Consider the following 25,702-nt stretch of genomic DNA (forward strand, 5'->3'; position numbering starts at 1 on the left):
AAATAAATGCAAAGTTAACGTGCAATTGACGCTTGCTCGCCAGCGTTGACATAAAAATGGTGTAAAATTTCATAACGACATAATATTTCGAAAAATCACGGAAATTAAGAGGAACACCGATTTTCAGAAGGGTTGTCTAAAGCAAGAATGTTGGGCGTGGGTACGTTGAGAGAAAAAAAAAACAAACTATGAGACGTCGCACGTTAATTATAGCGTCGGTTAAGGCGCAAACCGTTTCGCCGAGTCGCTCAGGCCACACTCTCGAAAATGCGACGAGATTGAGGCGAACATGCGAAAACAAACGGTTGCTTCATTGTCTCCTCACGTCGTGCTGCTGGTGCGCGTAATTTACGCTTTTAATGTTCTGTGCTGTCGCGAGAGAAGATGAATTGAGGCTGGAGAAACTCACTTAGACACTAAGTAAGTAAATTTCCTTACGGCGCTTAAGAAATCGTGAACACGAGTACATTTGCATTTTTTTCCTGACTTCCAGAGGATTGCACTCACGTGGCGCTGAAGACGACGGGAATGTTTCTGCAGCCAGCGTTATACGAAGCACGCGATACGCGGCTGCGAAATACGAACACGCGCGTTCTCACCACAGACTTCCTTGCTGAAACAACGGCGCGTATACGGGCTCAGCGAAAATGATGGTATGTGCGCCGACATCGAATACAGGCGTATGAAAGTGCTAAAAAGCTACACAAATGATAAATATTCTGACAGAAAAGAGAAAAGAGCGTTCAGGAAGGAAGCTGCATACTGTGCAGACGCATTTTGTGTTTCCTAGGCAATGCCGATATCACGATTTTTTTTTTCCTTTATTTTTGTTTTGCCAGTCGTCCTGCCACACACATGCGTATATTCCCACGCGTGGGATTTTTCGGATATTCACTCCCTGCGCTGTTCACGGAATCGTCGCTATTTCAACAGTAAATTCAGGACCGAAGCTTGCGAGTGCGGTTGCCCGCCATTCTCTCGCTTTGCTCTGTCCTATGCGCCTTTGCAAATCATGCCGCCTCGCCAGATTTTTTATTGGTCTTACTCCATCACCGCCTTTCGGAGATGATTTGTTACTGCAGAGTTCGCACTTTCGCATTTCGTGTGCCATCAATAGCAGAGGCCGTATACCACAGCGGAGAAAGAAACGTAACTGGAACTGATACCAGGAACGATACCAGGAACTGCAGCGCTCTTCCCAACTTCGTGGTACTGTTACGAGAGGCGCAATCTGGCCCAAGTGAAGATTGACATAGTGAACGCAATCGTCTGAACAACTTTATGAACACGATCATTGTTCAGAGTATAAGAAAAAAACATACGTACGGGGAGTGTTACCACTCAAACATCGTTCACATTTGGAGATGCGTGCGTATGGCGCCCGTATATCTCGTTTGTGTCTCACTTCGTCCTCGTCTGCTTAGCGCCGTGACTCTTGTGTTTTAAGGCACGGAGCAACTAGCTCAGGAACAAGTTTTGTTATACTCAAAAGCCCAGCGCTTTATTTATGCACCAGAAATAAAAATATGAAACGAATCAGCTGTGAACGAATTTTCTATAGAACGGCAATCAAGAGCGCTGAAGTGCACGGTACGATAAAGAAACTCAGAATCTGGTTCGTAAACAGTGAACTGAACGTTATGCACTGAAGCCCCCAAAAGAATTTTCGCGGCGCTAGTGCAATTCGTAACTAAACTACAAGGAGCAATACAAATAGCCGTAACGTACAGTAGCGAGCAAAAGTCCGGAGACTGCAGCGTCAGCGAAAACAAAAAAATAATAGAAACATTGCATTGGTCAATCGCGCACGCGTAGGTTAGGCCGTTTAATTTCAACTGTCATGCCCAAGCTGCGAAAAATAAAGAAAGAGAGGATTCGGGACAACACTGATCCCCAATGTTTTGCTCTGGACTGTACGTCCCGAACAAAGCCGTGCTAGATCTCACAAATATCCAAGCACCACCCATAATCCCCAATGGGCTCTGCCACTCGGGGTGCAAACACAATAAACGATACGAGCATAACGAAGGGGTCAGAGTATCAACTGTGCGCGAGCAAGAAAGCTAGAGCCCGCGGCGAACTTTTCGGCAAAGGGCTCTTTCTCTTTTTTATGCGAAGCATACTAGCCGCACAACCACGCTCTTCCTTGCTGCGCCGCGCGCGGCCGCGTAGCTACCATATGACGGCATAACAGCTGCAAAAGCGGAGGCTCAACTCGTGCGCTCGCTTGCGGCCGCGTAGCTACATAGCCGGGTCTCAGCTCGTGCGCTCGCCTGCATGAGTTGTTTCTTCGTCTAGCCGAACCAAATATAGCCAAGCAACAGCAGTTCACCAGGCTAAACAGTGGTTCAACAACTAAAACAAAGGCTAGTATGCTTCGCATCCTGGGCTTAACCTTAGCTTAACCACAGCCATTTTTTTTTTCTCAGAGCTTCGAAAAAGGCAAGTCGCCTTGCGGAACCGTTACCTCCGGGCAGTGGCACCCCTCGCTCGCTCCATTGTAGATCGATGGCGAAAACGCGTTTATCGCTGTATGGCGGTACCGCTCGAAGTGGATCCCCTACAGAGGATGCGTTTCATGGCGCCTGGATCGTACGCTACGTGTGCTCCCGGGGCTTGGAAACACAAGAGACGCGAACGCGGAAACGTAATACGCGCGAGCTGAAGCAAGACTTGGCCCACAGCTGTGCGCGCGCGGGCATTAGCGCACCAATTCGTTTTCATGTCAGCGACGATATACGTTAGAGGAGAGGCGGACGTGCTCCGATGCGGAGTGTGTTGATTCAGTTCTCGCGTGTTGAGGGCGCCTGCTAGTTGCATTCGACAGCTCGACAAACTGCAGACAGCCGTGGGCGGTGCGCAGTGTGTTATGTTTTGCTGCAGCAGGCTTGGTGCTGAGCTAACTATTCGGATTCCTGCCGTTGGTTAGGGTACGGTATGGTCGGTGACTGAGAACCCACGAGTGCGTGCGCAAAAAAAAAAAAAAAAAATGAAAGATGAAAATCGAGTAGGCCTGCAGAATTTCTTCCATATACACAGCGCAGAAGCGCGAGCGTTATAGAGTGGTAGTGCGGGGTAGATCTTTCTTGTGCAGATGGCGCGCAGCCACTTTATGCGATTGGCCCAGAATCGGGAAGCATACATTTTATAATTTAAAACGTAATTACCTGAGAAATACACGAAACAGAAGTTGAATATAGGCAGACGGGTGGCGTAAAAAGAAAGGAAATAGAAATAGAGTAATAAAGAAAAATAAAGGAACAAAACAAAGTGAAAGAAAAAAAAAAACAGCAAACAGCTATAACCAAATATTTTTGAAACTGTTACCAAGAGCCAAGGCAATTGTGGTGAGAACTACAGGTGCGGCTAAATGAAATCCAGTGCTACAAAACAGTGTTTCGAAGGTTCTTTATCGCAAACTGGGATGTCGTCGACAAGGAAGTAGAGAATAATCTCTGCCAAGGCCGCTCAACTCATTACACTTCGATGGCGCTTTGTCACTCTAAGCGTGGTGAAACTTATAAGGGTGTACAACACTCTCACAATGTTATAAGTTTTTAGCACTCTTTGTCATAAATAGTGCTAATATTCCATAAAGAATAGAATTATTCGTTAAATTAAGGTAATTTTCTTTACACATAGTGCAAGCATGAGGGGTAAAATAATGCGATAGCTAAAGTTTTTTCTTTTTTTTTGCATGACCACGACAATGTATACAGATTTTGTTTACCCATTATAATAACGGCGGTTGCCATTTTATCAGTAAGACTCGGATTCTGGTGTATTTCTACATTAAAAGATATGGAGCGTTCGGTCATTTGTGCTCACGGGGCCTAGCCTATGATCTTGCTTCAGAGCAGTTGTTAAGCTCTCTGACGATCGGTAAGTGCCGCTGCAACGTTTTGCAGACTGCAACGCAGGCTCTGAGATTTCTTGTCTAGCTGAAAGATGACCTCTCAGTGTCCGTTTTTTGTGTCATCTGCAGTTCACAGTTTCTTTCGCCTTTTCGGAACCGTTTTGTTCAAGCTTACACACGCACGCCGCGCGTAGTTTTGGCGGAAACAGTTTCTGCAGGAACTCAAGCGTACGAAGCAGCCGCTTTTGAAGTTGAAGCTCGCTCAAAAGAAGGCGTTTTCCCTGCGAGTGTCTTGAGTTGTGAGCTGCCCGTTTTTTTTTTTTTTCTCACCTTCAACAAAGGCTACTTCCTTTGTTCTCCGTGAGGCGACGAACGCATAAAAGGAACGCCTCCCATTGTTACCCCGTCGCCGCGCAATATCTCGGAGGCCATGCCCAGCGTATACATCGGCTCTCGATAAGCTTAAATAGGCCAGGAAACCGAGAACGCGATATTGCAAGCAGTGCCCACTTGTCGAGAACACTTTGCAGCCGAAGCATCGGGAGTCAGACCTAAAGTAAACGCAAGTATCTGTTGGGAACGAGAGGGCGAAACAGTACAGGACGATCATCTGATGACTCGTATGAAGGCTACCGCAAACCAAGCATTCTTTTTTTTTAACCGTAATAATAAATAATAAATTCTTGGGTTCTTACGCGCCAAAACCAAGGTATGATTACGGGGCACGCAGTAAAGTGTGGCACTCCGGATTAATTTCGACAACCTGGGGTTCTTATAACGTGCATCTGAAGCACGGTACACGAACTTTATTGCACTTCGCCGCCATCGAAATGCGACCGCCGCAGTGGAGATTCCATCCCGCGTCCTAGGTCTTAGGAGTGCAACGCGGAAGTCACAATTCTTTTGAATCGTGGAGGAAATAAACAAAATAGCAGAACCCCTGACATCAAGTTTTTGAAGCCCGAGGTGCAGCCATCTTGGTGCGTCATCGCCCTCTGCGCGTCTCCAATCAGCTTGGCGGAGCAAATGGGCGCGAGCTTGGAACTTGCGTTGCGACGAGCCGCTGGAAGCGTGCACTGCCGACGCGCGTCAGAACAAAGCCTACGAATCTTTTATAACAGTTTTCGTGAAACAGACGCACTCCTGTGTTTTTCGCGTGGCACGTTGAAGAAGACGACGAAGGTCCGCGCCGTGATTACGTGGCGCTCGGCTGACACTCACACTCACAGACCTAAAACGCAATTTTAAAGCTCACCAACTGGACGCCAAACACTGCTTGTAACGCCAACCGAACGTGCTCTGTCAAAGACCTGCGCTGAAAAATCTCATCTCGCTACTTCTATTCCGAGAACAGCAGCGAGAGGTTCACGAGCGCGGTTGCTATGGCAACGGGGATGTCAGATACACCGGTCCCAGTGCTCCTTTGCGAAGAACAGCTCGTGACTTTCGCCACACTCTCTCCAACTCATCCGGGCTGGTCGGGGCAGCTCCTATGCTTCCGTTCCTCCGTGTTTTCAATGCCTCCGCAACCTTGCGGGGCCTATTCCTACCCGAAAGCCACCGCGCACATTGAGGCCCAGGCGTGACAAGTTTGGCTTGCTAAGGCTATAGCTGGGTGACTTCATGCTCCTTTCTACTTTTTTTCCCTTCTTCCACGGCGCCGGGTCAGCAGCTGTTTGGCATGCTGCAACTCGCCATGTTGCCTCCACGCATTGTTAGAATACCGCGCGAGTACCTCGAGCGCTACGCCAAACTTTGATATCTCTTTCAACGCTTTGCCCAAGGGCGAAACTGCCATTTTTTTTCTTTTCGTGGTCTCGCCTTCTACTCTGCGCCTTGCTTTAGTCGTGTACGAATCTTGGCAAGTGTTCGTGTTCTTAGACTGACTGTAGCTTTTCTTACGGCTTTGGGATTTAGTTGCTTTTGCTTGCCTTACGACGGCGCGAGGCGAACCTGATGACCCCACTATAATGGCGCCAACTTCTCGAAGTTTATATGATTAGGTTATGTGATGTTAGAAAACGGAACCTGCAGTGAAATAAAGCTTATATTTTTCTTGGAAATTTTCGTAGCCATCGACGCTAACTTTACACCTATCTAGGAATAGATAAACAATATATGGCAATAAATACCGTAAACATTAAAGCCTGCGCATGTATTTGACTTACTTGCAGTAAGAGCACCACCCACTTATAAAAATGTGAAAATGTGTACTTTTCGAAAAGTGGACGTTTTAATTTTCTTTGACATGTCTCGTGTAGTCGGACGCTACGTCCAATGTGCAAAAGGGCAACAATTAATCAGGCCATAATAGTTTCGGCATATTTCAGGAACACCACTTTCGTTTATTTTTCTGCAAAAAAAAAAAAAGGAAAAAAGCTGATTACTAGAGATGAAAATGACAGGATAAATTTCAACTTCTTGCGTTTAATTTCTCCCTTCAAGTGCAGAGCTGCTGCACGTCGTCGTGATGTCAGAAATTCCACTTTACTTTCGCGATGCTTCTACCGCTCTAATGAAATAAACTATTTCAAGCGTCGGCTAGCCCAAGACCTTGGCTCTCTTAGAGCGGAATGCAATGCTTCTTAATTGATAATTGGTTAACTAGTGCCGAGGAGACACTGTGAGACCTCGTGACGTCATAGGTAACTGGCCTGGCGGACTTACTTCTATGTGAGGCCGCCACTTGTCTCTGCGTCTGTTCCGGCTTTCCAGGTCCTCGTCTGCCGCCGTAAAGATGGCGTTTTTTCATTGAAGAACTGTTAATTACTAATCTGGCCAAACTAACACCGCTAATCGTCAACTTAATTAATCCTATGTGAACAAAAAACTCGACAGGATTTGTGCCGTTTGCCGCGGAGGCAGCTTCGACGTGGTGTAAAAATTCGATTGTTATGCGGTATAAATTAGTGGCCAACAACAACGCGCTTTTGCTGGCGCCTCCTTTTCGTCAATGTGTATTTTCGGCATAGGTGTAATTCACTAGAGTGTTATGCGTTGCCTTTTCGTACATACTTAGGCAACAGCAACAAAAAATTTTTCTTTTTTTTGCCGCTCATTTTGACCTGATCGCGGAGTAAAAAGCCTGACTACTAAATGGCCGGCTGTTCGAGTATCGTATGCGAGAAACTGAAGGAACGAAAGTCGGAAAAGAAGGCGCCAGAAGGTAACAAGAAAGTGCGTGAAACATAAAATTCACGCGTCCGAACACCGAGATCGACACACAGGCGGCAACAGTAACTGCATAACTTTTGGTACTTTTCTAGTGGTAAGTGCCTGTAGCTACTTGATTTTATGGAGATCGCTACTAGCGCTACAGGAGAAGGACTACATGTTAGGCTGGTTGGTGCGACATGCTGAATGGAAAATGAAGCGCGAATAAATTAGACAAATGTACATGGAAAAGACGAATACTACAGGACCCACAAAAAGTGTCCTCAGTACATTGTCAAAATGAACACGGCATAACAAAAATATAAAAAATAATGTTGGAATTTTACTCCATAAGGCACAATGTCTTATTAACTTAGCGTCAGTAACGCATAAGTAACATTGACGATAAACTCAAGAAGCCTCCTTGGAGCATAGGTCAATATGGTAAAAAAATTCATTACGGTCTTTTGGCTGCGCGCCCAAGCATCATTTTGTTGTAAATAAAGCTTATATTAGAATAATCGAATTCTTTAGTTCGCGTGAACTTACCGTTTTGCAATCTCTACACAAAATTACCTATATATTGTAAATTCTTCCAAATTTTGTAATGGGAGAGACATTGCAAAGAAAACGTAGCAAAAGTCATATGATCTAGCAAAGTAAATACTGACAGCATCGACACGACATTGCATTCCAACAAACAAGCCTATTTCAATTGAAAATATCACAGCCTAAATGGGGAGTAATAAATAGAAAAACGGTTGTCGCTGCAATAGAAATCTTTGTATGAGGTTGGAGCGATATGTGCAGAAGGCAACGTGCGGTGTGCACCAACAGATATGTAAACAAGGAAATGGGAATAGCAAACGCTCATTTTTAGAAGTAGTGGCATTAACGTGGAGATAACAACGGTATTGAGAAAATTGGCGACAATTATCGCGCCTCTATGGCTATTGTTACGCACGGTCAGACGTTTCTTAGGCCTTTAAGCACACCACTGTACCTCGCTGTAGGCATTGATAAATCTGACAAAGTGACGACTATCACGCGTTGATAGCATTGATAGTAACATCCGTCGCGCTTGCCTACGCCGGATGTTACGCTGGCCCGACAGAACTCCGTTGCCGACAAGACGCCGACGGTCGTCCGACCAGTGGGCAGAATATGCCACTGAGGGACAGTTTGTCGTGCGAGGCCCACAACAATGCCGACGCGACGGTCGACAGCGAGTCGGCACAGTCTGGTGGGCTTTTTTCTTTCTTTTTTTTTCGCGCCGACAACGTTGACAAGAAGAGTTCTGCCGGCTGTCGCTCAGCGGTCGCTCGGCCTGCTTTGCTATTGGCCATATTGGACAAATACCAACGGTGAGCGGCGGACCACCGCGAATCACGAATCTACACAAGAGCTGACAGTGAACCGCGCAATTACTGGGATTCGTTGACTGCCAGCTCTTGGGTCTTCATTCTGACGCTTTACCCTCCAAGGAATCAGCCGCTGGCAACGGTTTGCCAATAGCATGGGAACGCGTAACCAAAAAAAAAGAAGAAAGAAAGAAAGAAGGGACGATTACACGAGCGTTGCGAACCAACACGTCAATACCATGAAGCGGTGACAGCGCTGCCGTCATCGCTCTCTCGTACCCCTTTATACTGCGAAGCCATGTTCAGCTTCCGGCAGCAGTTGATGTCTAAAGATTCTCAGAGTTCTTCTTTGAAAGTTTTAAAACCCAAAAGGAATAAAAGAAAATCAAAAGAATTATAGCGATGAAATTCTACCTTTCCTTCGAAGTTCTCCTGAGCGCACTTTGAAGCTCCCTTAGATTCGTTTTCTGCGGCAAAATGAAAAGAAGTACGTCAAATGCAGGAAGTGGCTTTATCGTTTTGACAGCTTTTACAATCGACCATGTACTAAAGAACAAGCAAAAGTACGTTGAAGTAGGAAATTTTGAAAAGATTTAATCACAGCAGATAACATTTCCTTTTGGCTGCCGTACTAGTATGGAGTGTTAGTGCAGGGCTCGCCCACGGGTATTCCTTTCTACGCTATGGCTATGCCATTGTGTTTAATATTTCCAAGCATTGCGAAGACAAGCGCTAAATCGGTCTATCCTAGTCTAACAAGAAGATAAATAAATAAATAAATAAATAAATAAATAAATAAATAAATAAATAAATAAGACAATGTATATAGATGGGTGAGATATTCCAGTTACACTGGCGGGTTTTTCGACAGTATACTTTACGCGCAAGTCACATAACAAAAATTTCAGTCCCTCATCGCAGTTTTGTTTTCTTTAAGTGAGCCTTACTGCCTGTCCAAAACTAAGCTCTGTATCGTATTACTAGGTAGAGCTCAAAACTTTAGTCGAAAACGAAGATGTTGAGCGGATATGCTTATTTCACCCGAATAGGACCGGGTGCTGGCTTATACCTCTTTGTCTCTTAAACTCACTCTAATAAAAGAAATCAACATTGCAAATCTCATCCGCTTGCGAGACAAGAAGTTTGTAATCGGTTACTGCTAGCAACGTTTGCTGGTTTGGGCAAGTATTTAACATACGGGTGTTAAATTCAGTGCATGCCTCCCGAAATATACGATGAGGGAATCATAATGTGTCTTACTAATAATATTGTTTAAAAAATCTGTCGCTACCGTCGGGTTACGCCACCAGTGTCGCTTCGGGTGAACTTTTCGATTGGTAATTGACCCGCTTAAATACCATTCTTGACGGAAACGTTCTGGTAAGCCATCTATCAGTCTCACTTATCCTCTTATACCTACCGCTCGATAGCTTTCGGAACATTACAAAAGAAAATAATTCTTCATAATACAAAACAATACTCTAACGCATGGTCAGTATTACGAAACCTTTGACAAGAGCTCGCTAAACGGCCGTGACTTTATTACTCTGCACAAATGATTAACGTGAAACACTTATCGGCTCTAACAAAACGTCGTGATGCTTGGACTCCACGCAATCGAACCACAAAGTACAATTATATAAGGGAGTCTGAATGAGCACTGTCAATAAAATGTCAAGCCACGATCGCAGAAAAAAGAAAAACGTATAATTCTATCCGCTATTCCCGTGATGACCCAATGATTGGTGCGCCAAATCCCCCCCCCCCCCCCCCCCCCCCCCTCCCAATAACATTCTCAGCACGATACTCCGGAGGCGACTTCGGAGAAGGCCGACGCTGCTGGACCCCGTTTGTCGCGCGCGCATACGCACCCAGGTCGCATCCGTGCGGTATGGGCTTCTGTCCGCTAGCGAAGAGCGTGGCGACTGCGGCGACAACCGAGCAAATCCAGAAGCGGGTCGTCCCGCCGTGCCGCCACATCGTGCCGCGGTGAGAAGCGTCGTCCTCGTCGCCGGCCTATCGGCGCCGCACCGGGCTTCCCTGCTCGGACTGCGTTCTTGAAAGGGAAACAGAGAGAGCGCCGACGCGACGCGCGGGCGGGGGTTCGCGCGCGTGCGCGCGCAGGGCTGTTTTGGAGGCGGTTTGGTTCCTGCGCGTCGTCTTGCTCCCACCGCGTGCTTTGTGAAGTTTGCAAAAAGGGCCACGCGTCCTCTCTTATGCACACATCTTTTTTCGTTTGCTCCCTCCCAAATCGTACACATGCCGAACACACTTGTTAGACACCGTCGCCGGTTGTTTTGTGGCGCGCCCTTGTGCGTGTTATATGTCGCAAACGCCGCGTAAATTCGCGATTGTGTTCGTCTTTCGTCAGCGCGTAGCTCCCCTCTGCGTTTCCTTCTTTCCCCGATTTCCCTCTCTCGCCTGCTCTCCTAGAATTTCTGGCCCCTTCCAGCCTCTCTCGCCTGCAACGAATTCCCTCTTTATACTCTCACGCACTCCTTCCTCCTCCTGGTTTATTTCCCGGAATTTCAATTTGCTACTTTTCCCGTGTCCATTCTCGGCGCCGTTACGGTGTCGTTCGGCGTGAATGCCCGATGCATTTCTGCTCTCTTGTCTGTGGAGCTGCCTTGATTTACCGTCTCACCGTTCGTCTTTTCGCTTCCACCCGTTGTGTTGCTTCTTACTTGGCCCGTCGCTAGCATTTGTGCCTCTCTCCTCAGCCCTTACAGCTCAATGCACGCGCTCCTTATCAAGTTGGTGCTCTGCTCGTTGTCAGAGAGAGAGAGAGAGAGGGAGAGAAAGAAAGGTAGAGAGACCGCTGTAAGAGGTGATAAAGAGAGAGAGCGAGAGAAAAGAAGAGCTTCAGACCCTTCGAAGAATCGCTGCCTCGTCATCCTATTGAATCATTTCTCCATCGCATGCGACGTTTCAAAAGTGCCTCTTTGGGACGCGTCTGTCAGAGTGATCCTTACGTCGAATCGCGGGGAATTTACGGACGTCAGGTGCGATCTCATCGCGCAGAGCTCGCAGGCGAGCACACGCACGCACGTAGCTTTCACAATCAGCGCGGGGCTCGAGACGGCATAGGGGCCGAGCGGGAGGCTTTTATGCGCGCGCTGGCCCGACGTTTGCTTCGCCTGCCAACTCGTCGGGTTTAATCTGTCTTTGTGCGGCGACGCACAGAATGCGTCGAGCAAAGCGAAAAAAGATCAAACACGCTCTTTCGCGCACAGAGAAAACGACCGGTTGTTTCGTTGTTTTTTTTTTGCATTTTTATTCGCGCGTGCCGTTTGAAGCAAGGAGTCGAGTGTATTCCGGTTCTCCTCGTCGTGAAGCATCGAATCTCTCGAAACGGATTCCGCAAATTGCGAATGGATACCAGTGAGACAAATGCTTTTAAGATATACATTTCGGCCCGCTGTGATAGAAGGTTAGCAAAGCACGCCGGAACCTGGTGCTTGGGTTCGGATTCTGAATATTCCAAACATTCGTCACTGCATAAGAACGATGAGATGGATGCGTACGCTGTGTGCGTCGCAATGCACTTGAAAAACAAGAGCGTGACAATAACGAACACGAAGACAAATGCCGGCCTTCATTCCTCGTGAGCGAAGGCATCTGATACACGCGTGACAGCGCAGCAAAGAAGAGCAAAAGTGTCTCGTCAAGCTTCTACATCTCCAAATTAACGCAACGTCAATTTTACCACGGCCCAGATAAGGCCCTGTCGCAACTTATAACATTACACTGTATAATGCACGACTCCCGGACTCTCAACATCAAAAGTCATCCTTGCATTTGATCATTTTTTCGAGTGCAGGCCGCCACCTCAGCCTTTCCTGCGAAAGATATGGCTCAAGGTGTTTAACTCGCAGAAACCTTTTTAAGCTCCATCCGTCAACAATTCTCACAGGCGCTGTCCTGAACAGCAAAGTGGCGACGCGGTCACAGTCGCGCATGTCGCATTAGATTTGCAACAATTCTACAAGTACGTTTCGTCCACTGCATTACTTGTAGTTTTGTTCAGTTCGCAGAATCAATGGTAATGAGGTGTCATGTATAGTGATAATGTTTATATGACTGCATGTGTGAGGGTTTTATTATCATCTTTCCTTTTGCCTTGTGCTTCCGCGCAGTCGTTCTGTCAGCATCACCGGAAATGCATACGTTCTGTGCACGGTAACACGCACACACACGCAGGCACAGAAATAAGTAGATAAAGCGAAATTCTCTTCAATGTCGCTTAATAAATTCATTCCCTCAATGTGATATCGTTTCGATCTTTCGAAATTCAAGTGGGCGGTTTCGAAAACTATCCCACTCCCAAGCTTGGAAGTATGACTACGCTGTATCCAGCAGAAACGTTTTGGCGATGCCACCCAGTGCATGTGCCAGACTGTTCGAGGCGAGAGAAGCAAGAGGCCCGGGCATAAAATTAAGAAACAAAGCTCAAGAGGCAAAGAAACCTTTTCTGTTCTGTCTGTCATAGCAGCGGAGCCTAATGCCACTTTCATTTACTTTCTGTCTGCTCAAGCAAGAACGTCACTCGCAACCTTTGTCGTGAACAGGCAAGTCCACTGTGAACAGGAACGCCGTGAATGCGCAATTTCTGTGCCCCATTAATCATTCCCTTCCCTTTCAACGTGTGTCGCCCTCTCCGTTTCGTCTGAGCCGGATGTTCCTAGCGTGATGCATGTAACTTTCTCGAAGAGAGAGAGCGAGAGATAGAGGAAGAACTGGATTCAGATAGGAGATGAAGGCGGCGTGTTAGGCTTGAGCATCCTAGCACGTGCTGCTTTTACGACGTAATTTGGCACAGTTGCAGGCTCTCTGGAATTTCTTTTTATCATCATGTGCTTCAAGCCGCCGCGGGAGCATATATGTGCCGCCGCTTACCCTTAAAAAAAACAAAGAAAAAAAATACCCGGAATGAGAAATAACATACGACTGTCCAGAAAAGTAAGCATTATCTGCGCTGCTTTATATCCACGTTGTTTTATGCTTGCAGAAAAGCAAGGCTCTCTCTTTTTTTTTTTTGCCTTTCGCTTTATAACAGACGACGCGGCCCGAACGGCGCACTTCTTGAAGCCGAGAGACAGGAGTAAAGCGCAGCAGTCTTCCAGCTCGCGGGAATAAAGCAAGGAGGCCGCGGCGCGGCAAGAGAGGAGCGCGGAAGCTTTTTTTATGCCCGGGATTCACGGAACGTAGCGTGATTCGCGATAGGAGCTGCAGCTTCGCGGGCGTAGAGGCAGTTGATTCCGCGCGGCATTTGCAGGACCCGAGGGCAGAGGCGGAAGGCATTGCGTGGCGTTTCTCAGAAGCTGCGTGCTGCTCCGGTCCCGAGTAACCCGCTGACGGTAGACGAGGTAGTGGAAGAAGAGTGAGCCCGCGCGAAACCAGGCAAGCGCGGAGGGCACGCAGAGACAGACCACGCCGAAATCGAGAGAGAACAGGATACTATGACAGGAAGGACCAGACTTCCACGCAGCGCCGTTCTTGCATTGTGTTTCTTTCCTCCCCTCACTTCTACAGGATGTTTTCTGACGTTAGCATTCAGAGGAATAATTTTGGCTAAACTGAAATGTTCCCAGGGCGATTCTATTACCTACTTGAGTTTTTTTTCTTCTTTGCCTTTAAACGACGATGAACATATAGAAGGTTTTCGTTTACGAACGCGTTTATGTGCGGAGGAAACATCTATAGGCTTTCTCTGTTCTCCTTGCAGCCGCATGCCGCTCTTTCCCATTTTGGTCTCGAACTACATTTTTTTATAGCTGTAACGCCTTTGAAATGTCCGTACACCCACATATTGATGTACCATTGAAGCTAAGATGCAACACTTCAGTACTAGGAAACGTTAAACGGGAGAATAAACGAGCATAACCACTATGTTGCAACTATAGTCCCCCTTTAAAGGTTTACACACGCACGCACGCGCACACGCACGCACGCACACACGCACAGAGAGAGAGAGAGAGATCCCTGCAACGTGGTGGGGTGACAGAATTACACAGACGTATATGTAGGGCGACTGTACGCGCGCAGACGTTAAATTAATCCTTCTACTGAAAAAAAAATATGAAAGGAAGCAAAGGTGAGACTGCATCGGGATCGCCATGGCCCGTGACAAAGCTTATATATAATCTCGGTAATTTACACGTTGCAGACAAAGAGTTTGATTACTTTGCCAGCAGCTGCAGATGTCTACGAGTCTAAGGTTTGCGACGTGCAGTAACCATAGTGACACACAGTTACATTTCATTCCTTTTGGTTTTGAACAAATAATTCCACTCTTTTCAATAAACAGATTAGCGTAAGTACACGTCCTGTTTCCTTTTGCCTTCCATATATATATGGCGAGAGAGAGAGAGAGAGAGAGAGAGAGAGATGAATAAAGGGAGAGGCAGGGTGGTGATCCAGATGACAATAACACGCTTGATGCGCTGCACTGGTGGAAGGAAAGAAGTGAGGTTACGACACAAAGGAGGCGGGAGAGTTCGCCATCAGGCGTTGCGTGTACGTCTGTCGCGCCGCCATACCACCGTGAAGGTTCCTCATTTCTGCCAGTTTTCCATCGGAGTTGAGCCGGTCATTTAATGCGCAGGACATATAACTGCTTGCCTGCTAAAGTTACCGAACAGGTGCCAGGAAAGGAAAGCGCTATTGTCGTCGGTGTAATGAGATGTCGGCGTAACGAAACGATGATGATCCTTAAAGCACTCATGCTATCGGAGCGCCTACTTTATCCCAGCCGCATTCAAGAGCCCTCGCAAACCACGGTCGCTCGAATGCGCAAGACAACCGGGCCCTCGCCTGTTGCACGTGGCGGCGGCGGCGGCGACGCGGTGACACTCGCAGAGGCCGTTGATCGTTCCTTTATTCATGAGCCCACATCGCCGCCGCCTGGCGCCCCCGACGGCATCTGCGCTAACGGGGCGTCGTGGAGCAAAATCGATCGGGACACACTGACACAGCGAGCGAGCGCGGGTGTTGTTCGGTTTAATTATGAATTTCCTCGGTAGCGGTTGTAACACTCCGCAGGTGCTCGCTGGCAACGCAGACAGAGCTTCGGGAGCGTCATGCCCCGAAGTGCGCCATTCGTCTTTTTTTTGAAAGAAAGTACACTGCTATACGTGAAGCAACGAGCTCGTTTGATGACGATCGATTCACTTATGACTTATCGAGTGGTGGAAGCTGTGCATCTTGATCGTCGATCAACTGCTGACCGGTCTGAACTGCAGCGAAACCGTGCTGAAAAGAAAGTAGAATGTCTAACAGAAGGGAGACGCGCTATCCATACTTGAGTGCCATTGATCTTACTCGGTGTTGTATTGCTCTAATATTAAACCACGCCAACCGTTGCTTTCCTGTGTATGATAGGCCGCTGCGATTCGGTAGAGTTGTGTCGCGCGCCGAAATTTTTAATAATTGATGTGATATAAGGAGACGTTGACGAACAATTTTAAGGCGTCGGCTACTCCTTAGCTGTTGAATGGGTGTAGCTACAACGTACAGGGTTCAAGATTACATATCAAGTAACCTTTTCATGCAAGCACCAAAACTTGTCAAGCAACGTTTTCATATTACCACTATGACGTAAGAAATAGATGGTACGCAAAATATGCAAGTTAGATGACACCGCAGTTCTGTAGAAGGAAGTCTCAGAAATACAAAGGGTACTGTCGCCTAATAATAGTCTCTACTTCCATCACCCTTGTGATTGTCTCCTGCTGCATAATTTATTGCCTCTCGCAGTTTCAACCAGGGAAGTCGAAAGGAAGAGCCTTTAGTTATATCTAAGTGCCTCTAAACCATGTAAAAGTTTTTTTCTGTCTTTCAAAGCACTAAGCAAAATAATACTTCGCCTGTCGCTTGACTACTTGTACTTTTCTTTTCTGAACCTGTTGCTTCTGTCGGTTGTATCATTACCGTGGCGTTCACCAAAAGCTGTCTGTGCCGTGTTGCTACGGGCTAGCACGCATACATGGCCATTGCTAAAAGATTTATCATATCTCCAATAGCTTTTTTGTACATACTGCCAAAGGCCACTACTTCTATGCGTGTTCATTAACGCGTACGTTATTTGTTTCGCTTGCCGAGAAATTTTTTAAGCGCCTTCGTACATCGCCATAAATTACAATCTACAATGGGCGACATGACGTTCAGCTGTAAAAAATATAGACTATTTTTGTTCTCGTAGCGGCCACATAAACCTCGCCACACATATAGTGGGAGTACTAGCTTCGCTGCGACGCGTTACCTAAGCACATTTTATTGCAACGACATGTCTTCCCTGAAAATGTGAGGAGGAAATAGGCATAAATTTCCTTTGTAAAGGCCCGACGACTGAGCTAGTCGAGCCGAGTCATCAAAGAGAAGCCGTGTGTCGAAGAGGCCCGAGGAAGACTCTAAAGAGTCACGCCGCGAGCCGTTGTTTCCGGAAAAGGAGAAGAAAATAACGGTGTCTTTCTGTTTTCTTCCTTGCAGTAATTCATATGCCTCAGTATTGTATATGAAATTTCGGTTTAGCTGGCCCTAAAGAAGTCCACCTTTCTGTTTTGCCATGCTAAAGAAGAAAGGCAAGGAAAAGGAAAAAAAGAAAGCACATTCGGTGAAAGTTACTGTAAGTTCTGCAGACAACGCTGAACGAACCGACATAGATGTTCGTCTTCAGGCACTTTCACAGAATGTGCGCCCAGAGTCCACTTTACGCTGATGGCTCCCGTAACTGCGCAGCAGGGCTGTTTATACGGGCTAAGTCGCAAGATCAAAGGCGGTGCTAAGTTAGCTTTGCAAAACAAAACAAGACAAACACACACACACACAAAGAAAGAAAGAACTAAAGCTGAGCAACGAATCTGTTTTACGCGCCACTGCAGTCCTGGCAAACAAACTACAAAGCGGGCCGCCAGCAATGTTCAACGTTGCGTGCATAAGCCGATTCCTTTCTCATCTGCATAAGTACGCCTCCTAACTGGACTTCCGAGGATCAAATACTTTTCGCCATTGAAAGAAAATAAATGTATGACAAAGAAAGGCCACGCTGCTGAAGTTCTTGTCTGTATATACGCAAAATATGAGCTGCTCCCTGGTGTGTTTTATATTTCGCTTTCCTGTCTGGGCACGCTCACTTTATGTGTAGGAAAGAACGACATCCCTTTGGCGAGTGCCTAGAATAAAATAAATGAATGTGCATGACTAGTTGCAATGATACAGCCAGTTGATTTCCATTCACAATATATACAGTGCAAGAAGAAAAAGAAGAGGTGCGGACATGATTGACGACAGGACTTCCATCTTGCCCTTGTCTGTTTTTTTTTCTTTTACCGCTCTTTATACTCGTTGTGAAAATAAATCGTGTACGTAAGAAAACTAAGCAGCATATTTCTCCCCGTGCTGACCACAATTTAAAAGTTAAAGGGAGTAACGGCCGTACCAATGCTCTTAGATGCATTTCTTTTTTTTTTTTTTGTCGAAAAAGAATACACGAGTGGAACTGCTCACTCTAGGATATTGCTACCACAAAACACCCGTTGTTCTTTTGTCTTCTCCAGCAGTTTTTAATCCTAGCGCTAGTGAAATTGTTCTCGTCACCTGCATATATTCCTGCTCTAATCTGTGTACTTCTTGCTTTTGTGCTGTTTTACAGTGTAAGGTGTTATGGGTGCATTCCAGTGACCGCTTCGGTTGGCGATGTCTTGCTCACTGCCGTGGTCGCCTGTGTCCGTCGCAGCTACCAGCAGAAACAAGAAGAAAAAGACAGTTCCCGCCGGGATCGAACCTGGACCCTATGCGCGGGAGTCAGCTACTTCAATACGGCGCCGCGCCTGCGCTTGCCAGTTGCTGCGGCAACATGCCATATACGGGGGGTCCTAGTTCGTGAGGAGTCGCGCGATGTAAGATGCGCACCGCGTATCGGCGGTACATGCGCAACTTGCATTCCGTTTGCATATTATCGTACCAGACGGCACGCCATACGTGTAGCAGCTGCACAGCTAGCGGTACAACGTAGTTAAACAAGTTTTGAGGAAGAAAAAGGAGAATAAGGAGACGTATGCAAAAATGCTAGGATGAAAAACATATCTCGCAGATCTGAATAAATCAAGCAGGCTGGGTGACTATTTGTCGCCACCCCGTTTCAAAAGAGATGTCAATAAGGCATCATCATCGCCGTCATCATCATCATACTCATTATCATCATCAGCAGCAGCATCGTATCGTGTCACTCGTCACGCAGCGTGAGATGCTTCACCACGTAGCATCGGTACGTGCGAACTTTGCATTGCGGTTGCGCTGTGTTCCACCAAGTGTCACGACATCTAGCACTTGCATCGTATCGTGCCACGTGTCCAGAGATGTGACATGTGCGCCGCGCAGTCTGGACACTTGTGTTTGTTTACTCTTCGGTGCACGTCATGGCGGCTCCTCGCATAGTACGAGCCCGCCGCTGAAGACGTGAATCGTAGAGCTACGTGCATGGCTGTAACCAGGCGACATCGAGCTCAGCAGACCGCCGCACAGAGAGTAGGAGAAGCGCCGCACCTCGCCGTCGACGGCTGACGCGCAGTTCAGTTCGTTCTCGTGAAATCGCCGCAAGGAGAGTTCGCCGCGAAGACGCTCAAGAGCGCGCTGCCAAAAATGTAGCTCCTATGGAGCCTCTCCACCAGCTGACGCTGTGACTGTGCTGCGTGTGCCACGCGTGACTGTGACCGCTCACCCTCTTTGCTTTCATGAATTATGCCCTGTACGGGTGATGTTTATGCTGGTCTATACGACAGTGGTTGTAGTTATGTTAAGTATGATGCCTTTGTCTCCTTCCGTCTGATTTTTGTGGAAATGTGCCTTGTATAGCTTGTGTATTTACTGCACCCCCTCCTACATTAATGCCCTGTAGGGACGAATTACTTGTATAAATGAATAAATAAATAAATAAATAAATAAATAAATAAATAAATAAATAAATAAATAGTCCACAGTACAGGGCAGGCAGCGCCAATGAAGAAAAGAAACACGCTTCTATGCTTCTGTGTAAATGAGGAGAATGCCATCGTGTATGTTCTTAAGTATATAAGCGGTGCTCACGGGCTGACCAACCTGAAACATGACTATTTGTTGAACAATTCGCCAGAACATAAATGCGTCAATACATGGACAGAAAATGCTTCGTGTTCCAGTGTCGAGCATGAATGACTTGCCACTTCCTTATGGTTCCGATACTCACATACGACTTTCTTCATTATTAGCTGTCAACGATGGGATCTTTGGACCCTGAGAGGCGCGGCTATTCATATACCTTAGCCAAGAAAACACAGAATTGATTGATTCACTGGGCTTAATGCGTCGTAGCAACGCTGTACGAGGGATTCCGTAGCGGAGGGCTCCAGGCGAAGTTTGTCTGTCTGGTGTTATTTAACGTGCATCATTGCAAATCTAAGCCCACAAACTTTTTTTTGCACATTGCCGCCATCCAAGTGCGGCCGCTCCTGATGAGCATCGAACTAGCGATTTCGAACTCAGCAGCGAAGCATCGCATTCGATATCGTATCAGATATAGAAGAAAAAAAAATACTTGGAGGACGCTTACGCTTCGGCTTTACTAGTGGAACGCGATAACATTCAAACATCCCTGACGTCTTCTCACGCTTCGCGGCGACTGCAGCTTATGTAACCGTAATGTTTACCGCGAAACGCTGGCGGCGAACGCTATGCACGAAGGCGAGCGGGCGAGTTCTCAAAACTGCTCACAAAAGAGCGATCAGAATGGCAGGGAGTATAATTGATTCGAGGAACTGCAGTGAGCTCAGCCTCAGGTAACGATCCTCGGGGTCTGTTATCAAAGCAGCATGCGTGAGATCTGCCCTGATACTGTCATGCTTTCGTGCCGGAATCCAGCAATGAAAAAAAAAAAAAGGTTTGCAGTGCAAGCTAAAATAACAGCCTGAGTTTGCTCTTCTCAAACAGAAGCTAATAACGTAATTATGCTGTACTCAGCATTATATGGATAATATCACTGTATGTAGCTAGGCTCGTTGATGGTGGGCTGACACCACTCTAGACACTTGAAGTTACCTGCGATGCTCATGTGTATTACATATAATGTTTTCATGCAAAGGTGTCTGCGTCTGGTTCTGAGTTTTTTTTGTGTGTGTGTACGTCTGCATGTGCGGTGTGCTTCGCGAACACTTTCAAATTTTTTAGAAAGTCGCCTGTGACAGATAGCACAATTCTACTCTACGAGTCGGTATACTCGAAGAGGCGGTCATTACTTGCACAAGAAAATTTAAATGCATAATTGAGTATTGAACAAAAAATTACAAATCAAGTTTTTAAGTAATTACCGTATAGCACACATTGCAATTTACAAATTCTAACGGCTGAGGCTGCAAGGCACATCAAGTGGAAGATAATTGCGTGGATGATTCCATTTACGATATATGCGCTATAAAACTTGCAGTAAAACTGCGCTGTCATTTCACTTACTTTCTTAACAAGACGTCGTTTTACGCATTGAAGAACAAAAGTAACTGGAACTCCAATGCACTTCTTCACAGAGTTGGGGAATTAATACCTCGAAATTGGTGTCATGCTGAGAATACGTTCCAAGTAGGATCGCCTTGCGAACTCCCCGACTAGAATTTGTAACATGCTTTATGTGCCATAAGCTAATTAGCGATAAACATAATTCGCGAATTTTTAATTAGTCGATTGTGCATTAAATTTTTTTTGCAAGTAATGTCCGCCTCATCGAGTAGACAAGCTCGTGGACTAGAATTGTGATATCTGCCACAGGCAGTTAAAGAAAAAAAGAAATGTGAAACCGTTCGGTGAAACACTCGCTGTAAGGCGAGTTTATACTCCTCTGAATAGAAAGCAACCCAACTGCCGTCATTATCTGTGAGTCACCCGATGTCTTGCGCTGGCACATTCGAATGCAACAGATTTGGATTTACTAGGTTACATTCAGCGGCATGAGGCATACAATACGAGAAAGTCTTAAAGCGCTTGCAAATCTCTAATGCTTCAGTAGCGAGATGGGCGCAAAGAATTGAGATGCACTCATGTGTTCTCGCAAGGAAGAATTTGCTAAACGACAACACCTAGCGAGCATACAATGTTCTTCAGAAATATGTACCACGTGACCAAGATTAGCTAATAGTTGACGCGAAATATACGCCCAACACAAAGGGTATATATAGTTAGTGCTGGTATTGACCTGCCCGCTGCCTTACTGCACTTGACTACGTGAATAACTTAGACGGCCACATAAGCCCAGGGTGCAAAGCTATAAGGATATAAACGTGTAATAATTTTGTCATATAGTAACGGTACGTTCGCTCGCTTCCATACTGTCAAACACTTTTCTTTCTTAATGTGTTGCCGTTTCTGGACTGCGGACTGGTTGCCAGGTGTCACTGTTAGAAAGATTCAACATAAGAAAGCTATGCATGGCGACAGAGATCATATCCTTCCCATAAAGACCCTTCTATAGCATACTGACGGGCTCGATTTCGAAAATATGAAGAGGAATGCGCAAAAATATCGCAAATATCCCTGCTATATAACCCTGACGTCGCATCAGGGCTTGCTTACTCATAAAATACGTCGGTGGCATGGTAGGAATTGCTGTCGCTACGAAACAATCATCCTTGCTGCGTCGACGGGACGTTGGATCGCAAGAAAAGGTTTCAGTCATCGGACTCTTAGATGACGACAAAGTACGCCATAAGAATAATATAGTCATTACGACATACAAGGTGTTTTTTTCTTAGCTGCACCAAATTTTGTTAAACATTGGCTATGCCTGATAGCACAATTGTAACCCTTGATCTAATCTACTCGATGAGGCGGGCATTACTTACGTCTGCGAGATATCAAAATGTCCATTTCAATAATTAAAGTAATTATCCTAATGAACTTTTAAAATTAATTACTTTACGGCACATATTTCAATCTACGAATCATAGCCGCTGAGTTCGCAATGGGTATCCACTTGGAGTGAATTCTCTGGACAGCACCAGCTCCGAAATAATAATTTTCAACGTGTCCGACGAAATGCATTGGCGTTCCAGTTGCTTTTTTAGGCAACCACTGTTTTATGCATTGAACCAAAAAAGTAACTGGAACACCAATGCATATCGACGGTCACCGTGAACATTAATATCTCGGAGCTGGTACTGTCCAGAGAATTAGTTCCAAGTGTATACTCCGTGTGAACTCAGCGGCTACAACATGTATATTCTAATATGTGGCTTAAAGTACTTCACTGTAAAGTTAATTAGCGTAATTACGTTAATTATTCAATTGAACAATTTGATTTCTCGTAGAAGTAATGGCCGCATCATCGAGTAATTTAGATCTAGGGTTAGAACTGTGTAATCTCCCATAGGCAATCTTTAAAATATTTGGTGCAGCTAAAAAAAAAGCATCCTTTACAAAAGTTTCTGCAGTGTTCTTCAACATAGATTGTCCTATGTTCGGTGTTTGCCTTAACTGTGACGTGCAATAAGTCGCCTAAATAACGGAGCACCACTGGCAAAGTGAAAGGGGAGCGTTAAGGAAAAATAATCGTGCCAAAAGCGACCAACGTTGACGTACGCACTTTCACGGAGGTCGTTGTTCCTCCTCTCCCGACGCCCGACGCAAAGTGCACCAGCCGCAGAGCGGCGGCCGTTCGATCGGCGAATGATTGCGCGAATAGCGAAAATAACCGGGTTGTAAAGAAATATAGGCTTTGGGAAGAAAGGAGCGAGAGTGATGGGCTAGAGGCCTCTCTCTTCTATACATCGCGGCAGTCATAAAGTTACCACGTCCGCCGCAGACGCTGTGACAGATGCAGCTGTCTCGAAGAGAAAGGCTCCGTAAGTAGCGGCGCTGAATGGGACAGCTGCGACGCGCATCGATGCGTGTGCTCCTGCGTGTGAGCGTCGTTTTCGACCGATGCTGGGAGGAAGGCCGGAGAACAGATGCTTTTACCGGCGGCATGTCACGACGAACAGTGACCGAGTTCGTTCTCCTCCCCGTCGGCTTACTGCACAAAGATCGCGGCTACGTTCATACGCGGCTTCATGCTAGCGGTTGCGCCATGCCGTAGAAGCGAAGCCAAAAGTTTGCCGAACGGGATAAAGCGTGTCAGATAGGCTGGCCGACGTTTCGATAGAGAAACCTATCTTTGTCAGAGACGACCTAGAGGGACGCCATATGGTGTCGTTGTCAGCGAGGGTTACCGTACTAGCTCTTCAACACTACAAACCAGTAGATAGATAGATAGATAGATAGATAGATAGATAGATAGATAGATAGATAGATAGATAGATAGATAGATAGATAGATAGATAGATAGATAGATAGATAGATAGATAGATAGATAGATAGATAGATAGATAGATAGATAGATAGATAGATAGATAGATAGATAGAAGTCATAAAGAAAAGGCAGGGAGGTTAACCAAGCTTAAGCCGGTAGGCCACCCTGTACTGGGGAAGGAGCAAATGAGATTGAAAGAGCAGGACGACAGAATTTCATTGTTTGCTCTTTTACACACATAAGCGTTCATCGCTGAGTCAGTCACTGGCGGTCTGATAGGCTGGCACATTTGAAAAAAAAAACGCAGCAGTGCCGTTGTTGCCTTGCACATAGCAGACGCATGAGGTCACAGGCTCAAGATCTCCTCTGTGAAATGCCTGTCGTCTAAGTGCCCCAAAGCTATCCGAAGGGCACTCCTGTCATCTTCGTAGGTGGGTCAGTCACACAGGAGATGTTCGGTCGTCTCTTCTACAGCACATGTGCTACAATTGGCAGAGAAGGAGAAGGAGACAAAGGAGAGGAAAGACAAGGAGGTTAGCCAGTGTAAGTACCGGCTGGCTACCCTGTGGACAATTGGGACTGTCCGCCATAACAATTAGGGATGAGTAGGCGTTTGGGAAAGAAACTCCTACTCGCAGGCGGCAACACAGTAACATTTATTCCCGTTGGTAAAAGCCAGGCAAAGTTTGTAATCTCATATGGAGACATATAGGCGCCGGTTGGTGAACTCCGGTGCATTCCATTTTCTTAGAGTAATAATATAGGGCAAGACCACTGGGATGTCGCACTCAATCCGTTTCTCGACAATCGTATCGAGATGCTTTCGCATTCGCCATGTGCCTCACGGGCAGCTTTCTCGGCACTCTCATTGACATTAATGTTACAGTGCCCAGGTATCCAGTGAAATACGGTGTCGCGGCCTATTTCCACCTCTTGCTGGTAGCGTAATCGTGTCTCCGCTACCTAGTGTTCACGTGGGCTGCGGCGCAGAGCTGATAGGTCCTCCTATCGAAACGTTGGCCAGCCTTTCTGAGGCACCCTATCCCTGTTTTTAACCTTTATACAACAGTGTGCTATTACATCTGTCAGCCCCTTTCTTGATTTATAATTTAGCCCAGTAATTTGGTGGTTGCTGCTGCACATATAGCACTGCACTACGGAGGGCGGAAAGTTCGAATCCTGTCGATGTTGTGACGTGGTTGATCTTGAACTTCTTGTTGAATAACGTCGACGGAATAACTACCGCCCCAGTAGAACTGGTTAGAGTGGAAGATCCATCGGTATAAATGTGAACTCGATTAGAGTAGGAATCCTGCAGTAGATATAGAGCGGCTTGATTCAGGGCACGCCAGGATAGGCCTGCCTTTGATAAGGATGGGTCCAGCTATCGAAACGTAGGCCAGCCTACCTGAGGCACTTTGCCCGGGCTCCTACAGCATGTTTATCTCTGTCGGCTTCCATCTAGACTGGAGCGAAGTGAAAAGTATGTTGCACTCAATTATCGGCGGTCGTGATTTGGAACGAAATGCATGTTTTGGAGCGCAAAGGCCATGTTCCAATTCTCGCCGTAGATGGCAATGTAGACGCATAAGGGGACAACACCCATCTCAAGTCTGGTTCCGATTCTGAAGGATTCATCAAAGGAGATAGCTACGCGAGACAGCATCGAAGTCAGAAACGCTGCAGGCTACGTTTCTTTCCAAAGAAGATTGCGGCTGAGCAGGAAACTTGGCAACTGGACTGGAAGGTCGTCTGGGCACAAAGAAAAGAAGAAAAAAAAGGAAAGAAAAATAAGAAAAAAAGGAAACGTCGCCAGGTTTCCTTATGCGCCTGCAGTTGTGTTTACCGTAGGTTCGCACACGCAAGGAGTTGATATACAGAAATATAGGGTGCTTTTGTTATTTTTTCTTGTCGCCGTCAGGTGGCGTCACGTCGCGGAAGCGCCCTCCTATCGTGTTCCAGACGGCTCCAGACTCGTTCCATTTCTCGGACTCGAAGCTGTTTCCTTAGCTGTCTACGTAGACTGTC

The 25,702-nt window shown here is 46.4% G+C and overlaps 2 protein-coding genes across 17 annotated transcripts in view; both read right to left on the bottom strand.

Annotated features, from left to right (window-relative positions):
* Positions 1 to 23,077, bottom strand: part of LOC126540632 (uncharacterized) — a 35,522-nt gene extending 12,445 nt beyond the window's left edge. The window contains exons 1-3 of one of the 3 annotated variants that reach the window (XM_050187474.2): positions 22,970 to 23,077; positions 10,242 to 10,426; positions 8,785 to 8,837 (exon numbers count right to left, since the gene is read on the bottom strand). In XM_050187474.2, the coding sequence (XP_050043431.1) occupies positions 8,785 to 8,837; positions 10,242 to 10,350 (162 nt within the window). In that variant the 5' untranslated portion in view covers positions 10,351 to 10,426; positions 22,970 to 23,077. Of the gene's footprint in view, positions 1 to 8,784; positions 8,838 to 10,241; positions 10,745 to 22,965 lie in introns of those variants that run through there. The other 2 variants (XM_055076179.2, XM_050187475.3) reach the window with 2 other exon arrangements.
* LOC126540634 (coiled-coil domain-containing protein AGAP005037-like) overlaps positions 1 to 25,702 on the bottom strand; it is a 592,903-nt gene that overhangs the window by 462,517 nt on the left and 104,684 nt on the right. The window lies entirely within an intron of this gene.

Source organism: Dermacentor andersoni, chromosome 2 (assembly GCF_023375885.2).
Source record: "Dermacentor andersoni chromosome 2, qqDerAnde1_hic_scaffold, whole genome shotgun sequence".
In the NCBI taxonomy this organism is placed as follows: domain Eukaryota; kingdom Metazoa; phylum Arthropoda; class Arachnida; order Ixodida; family Ixodidae; genus Dermacentor; species Dermacentor andersoni.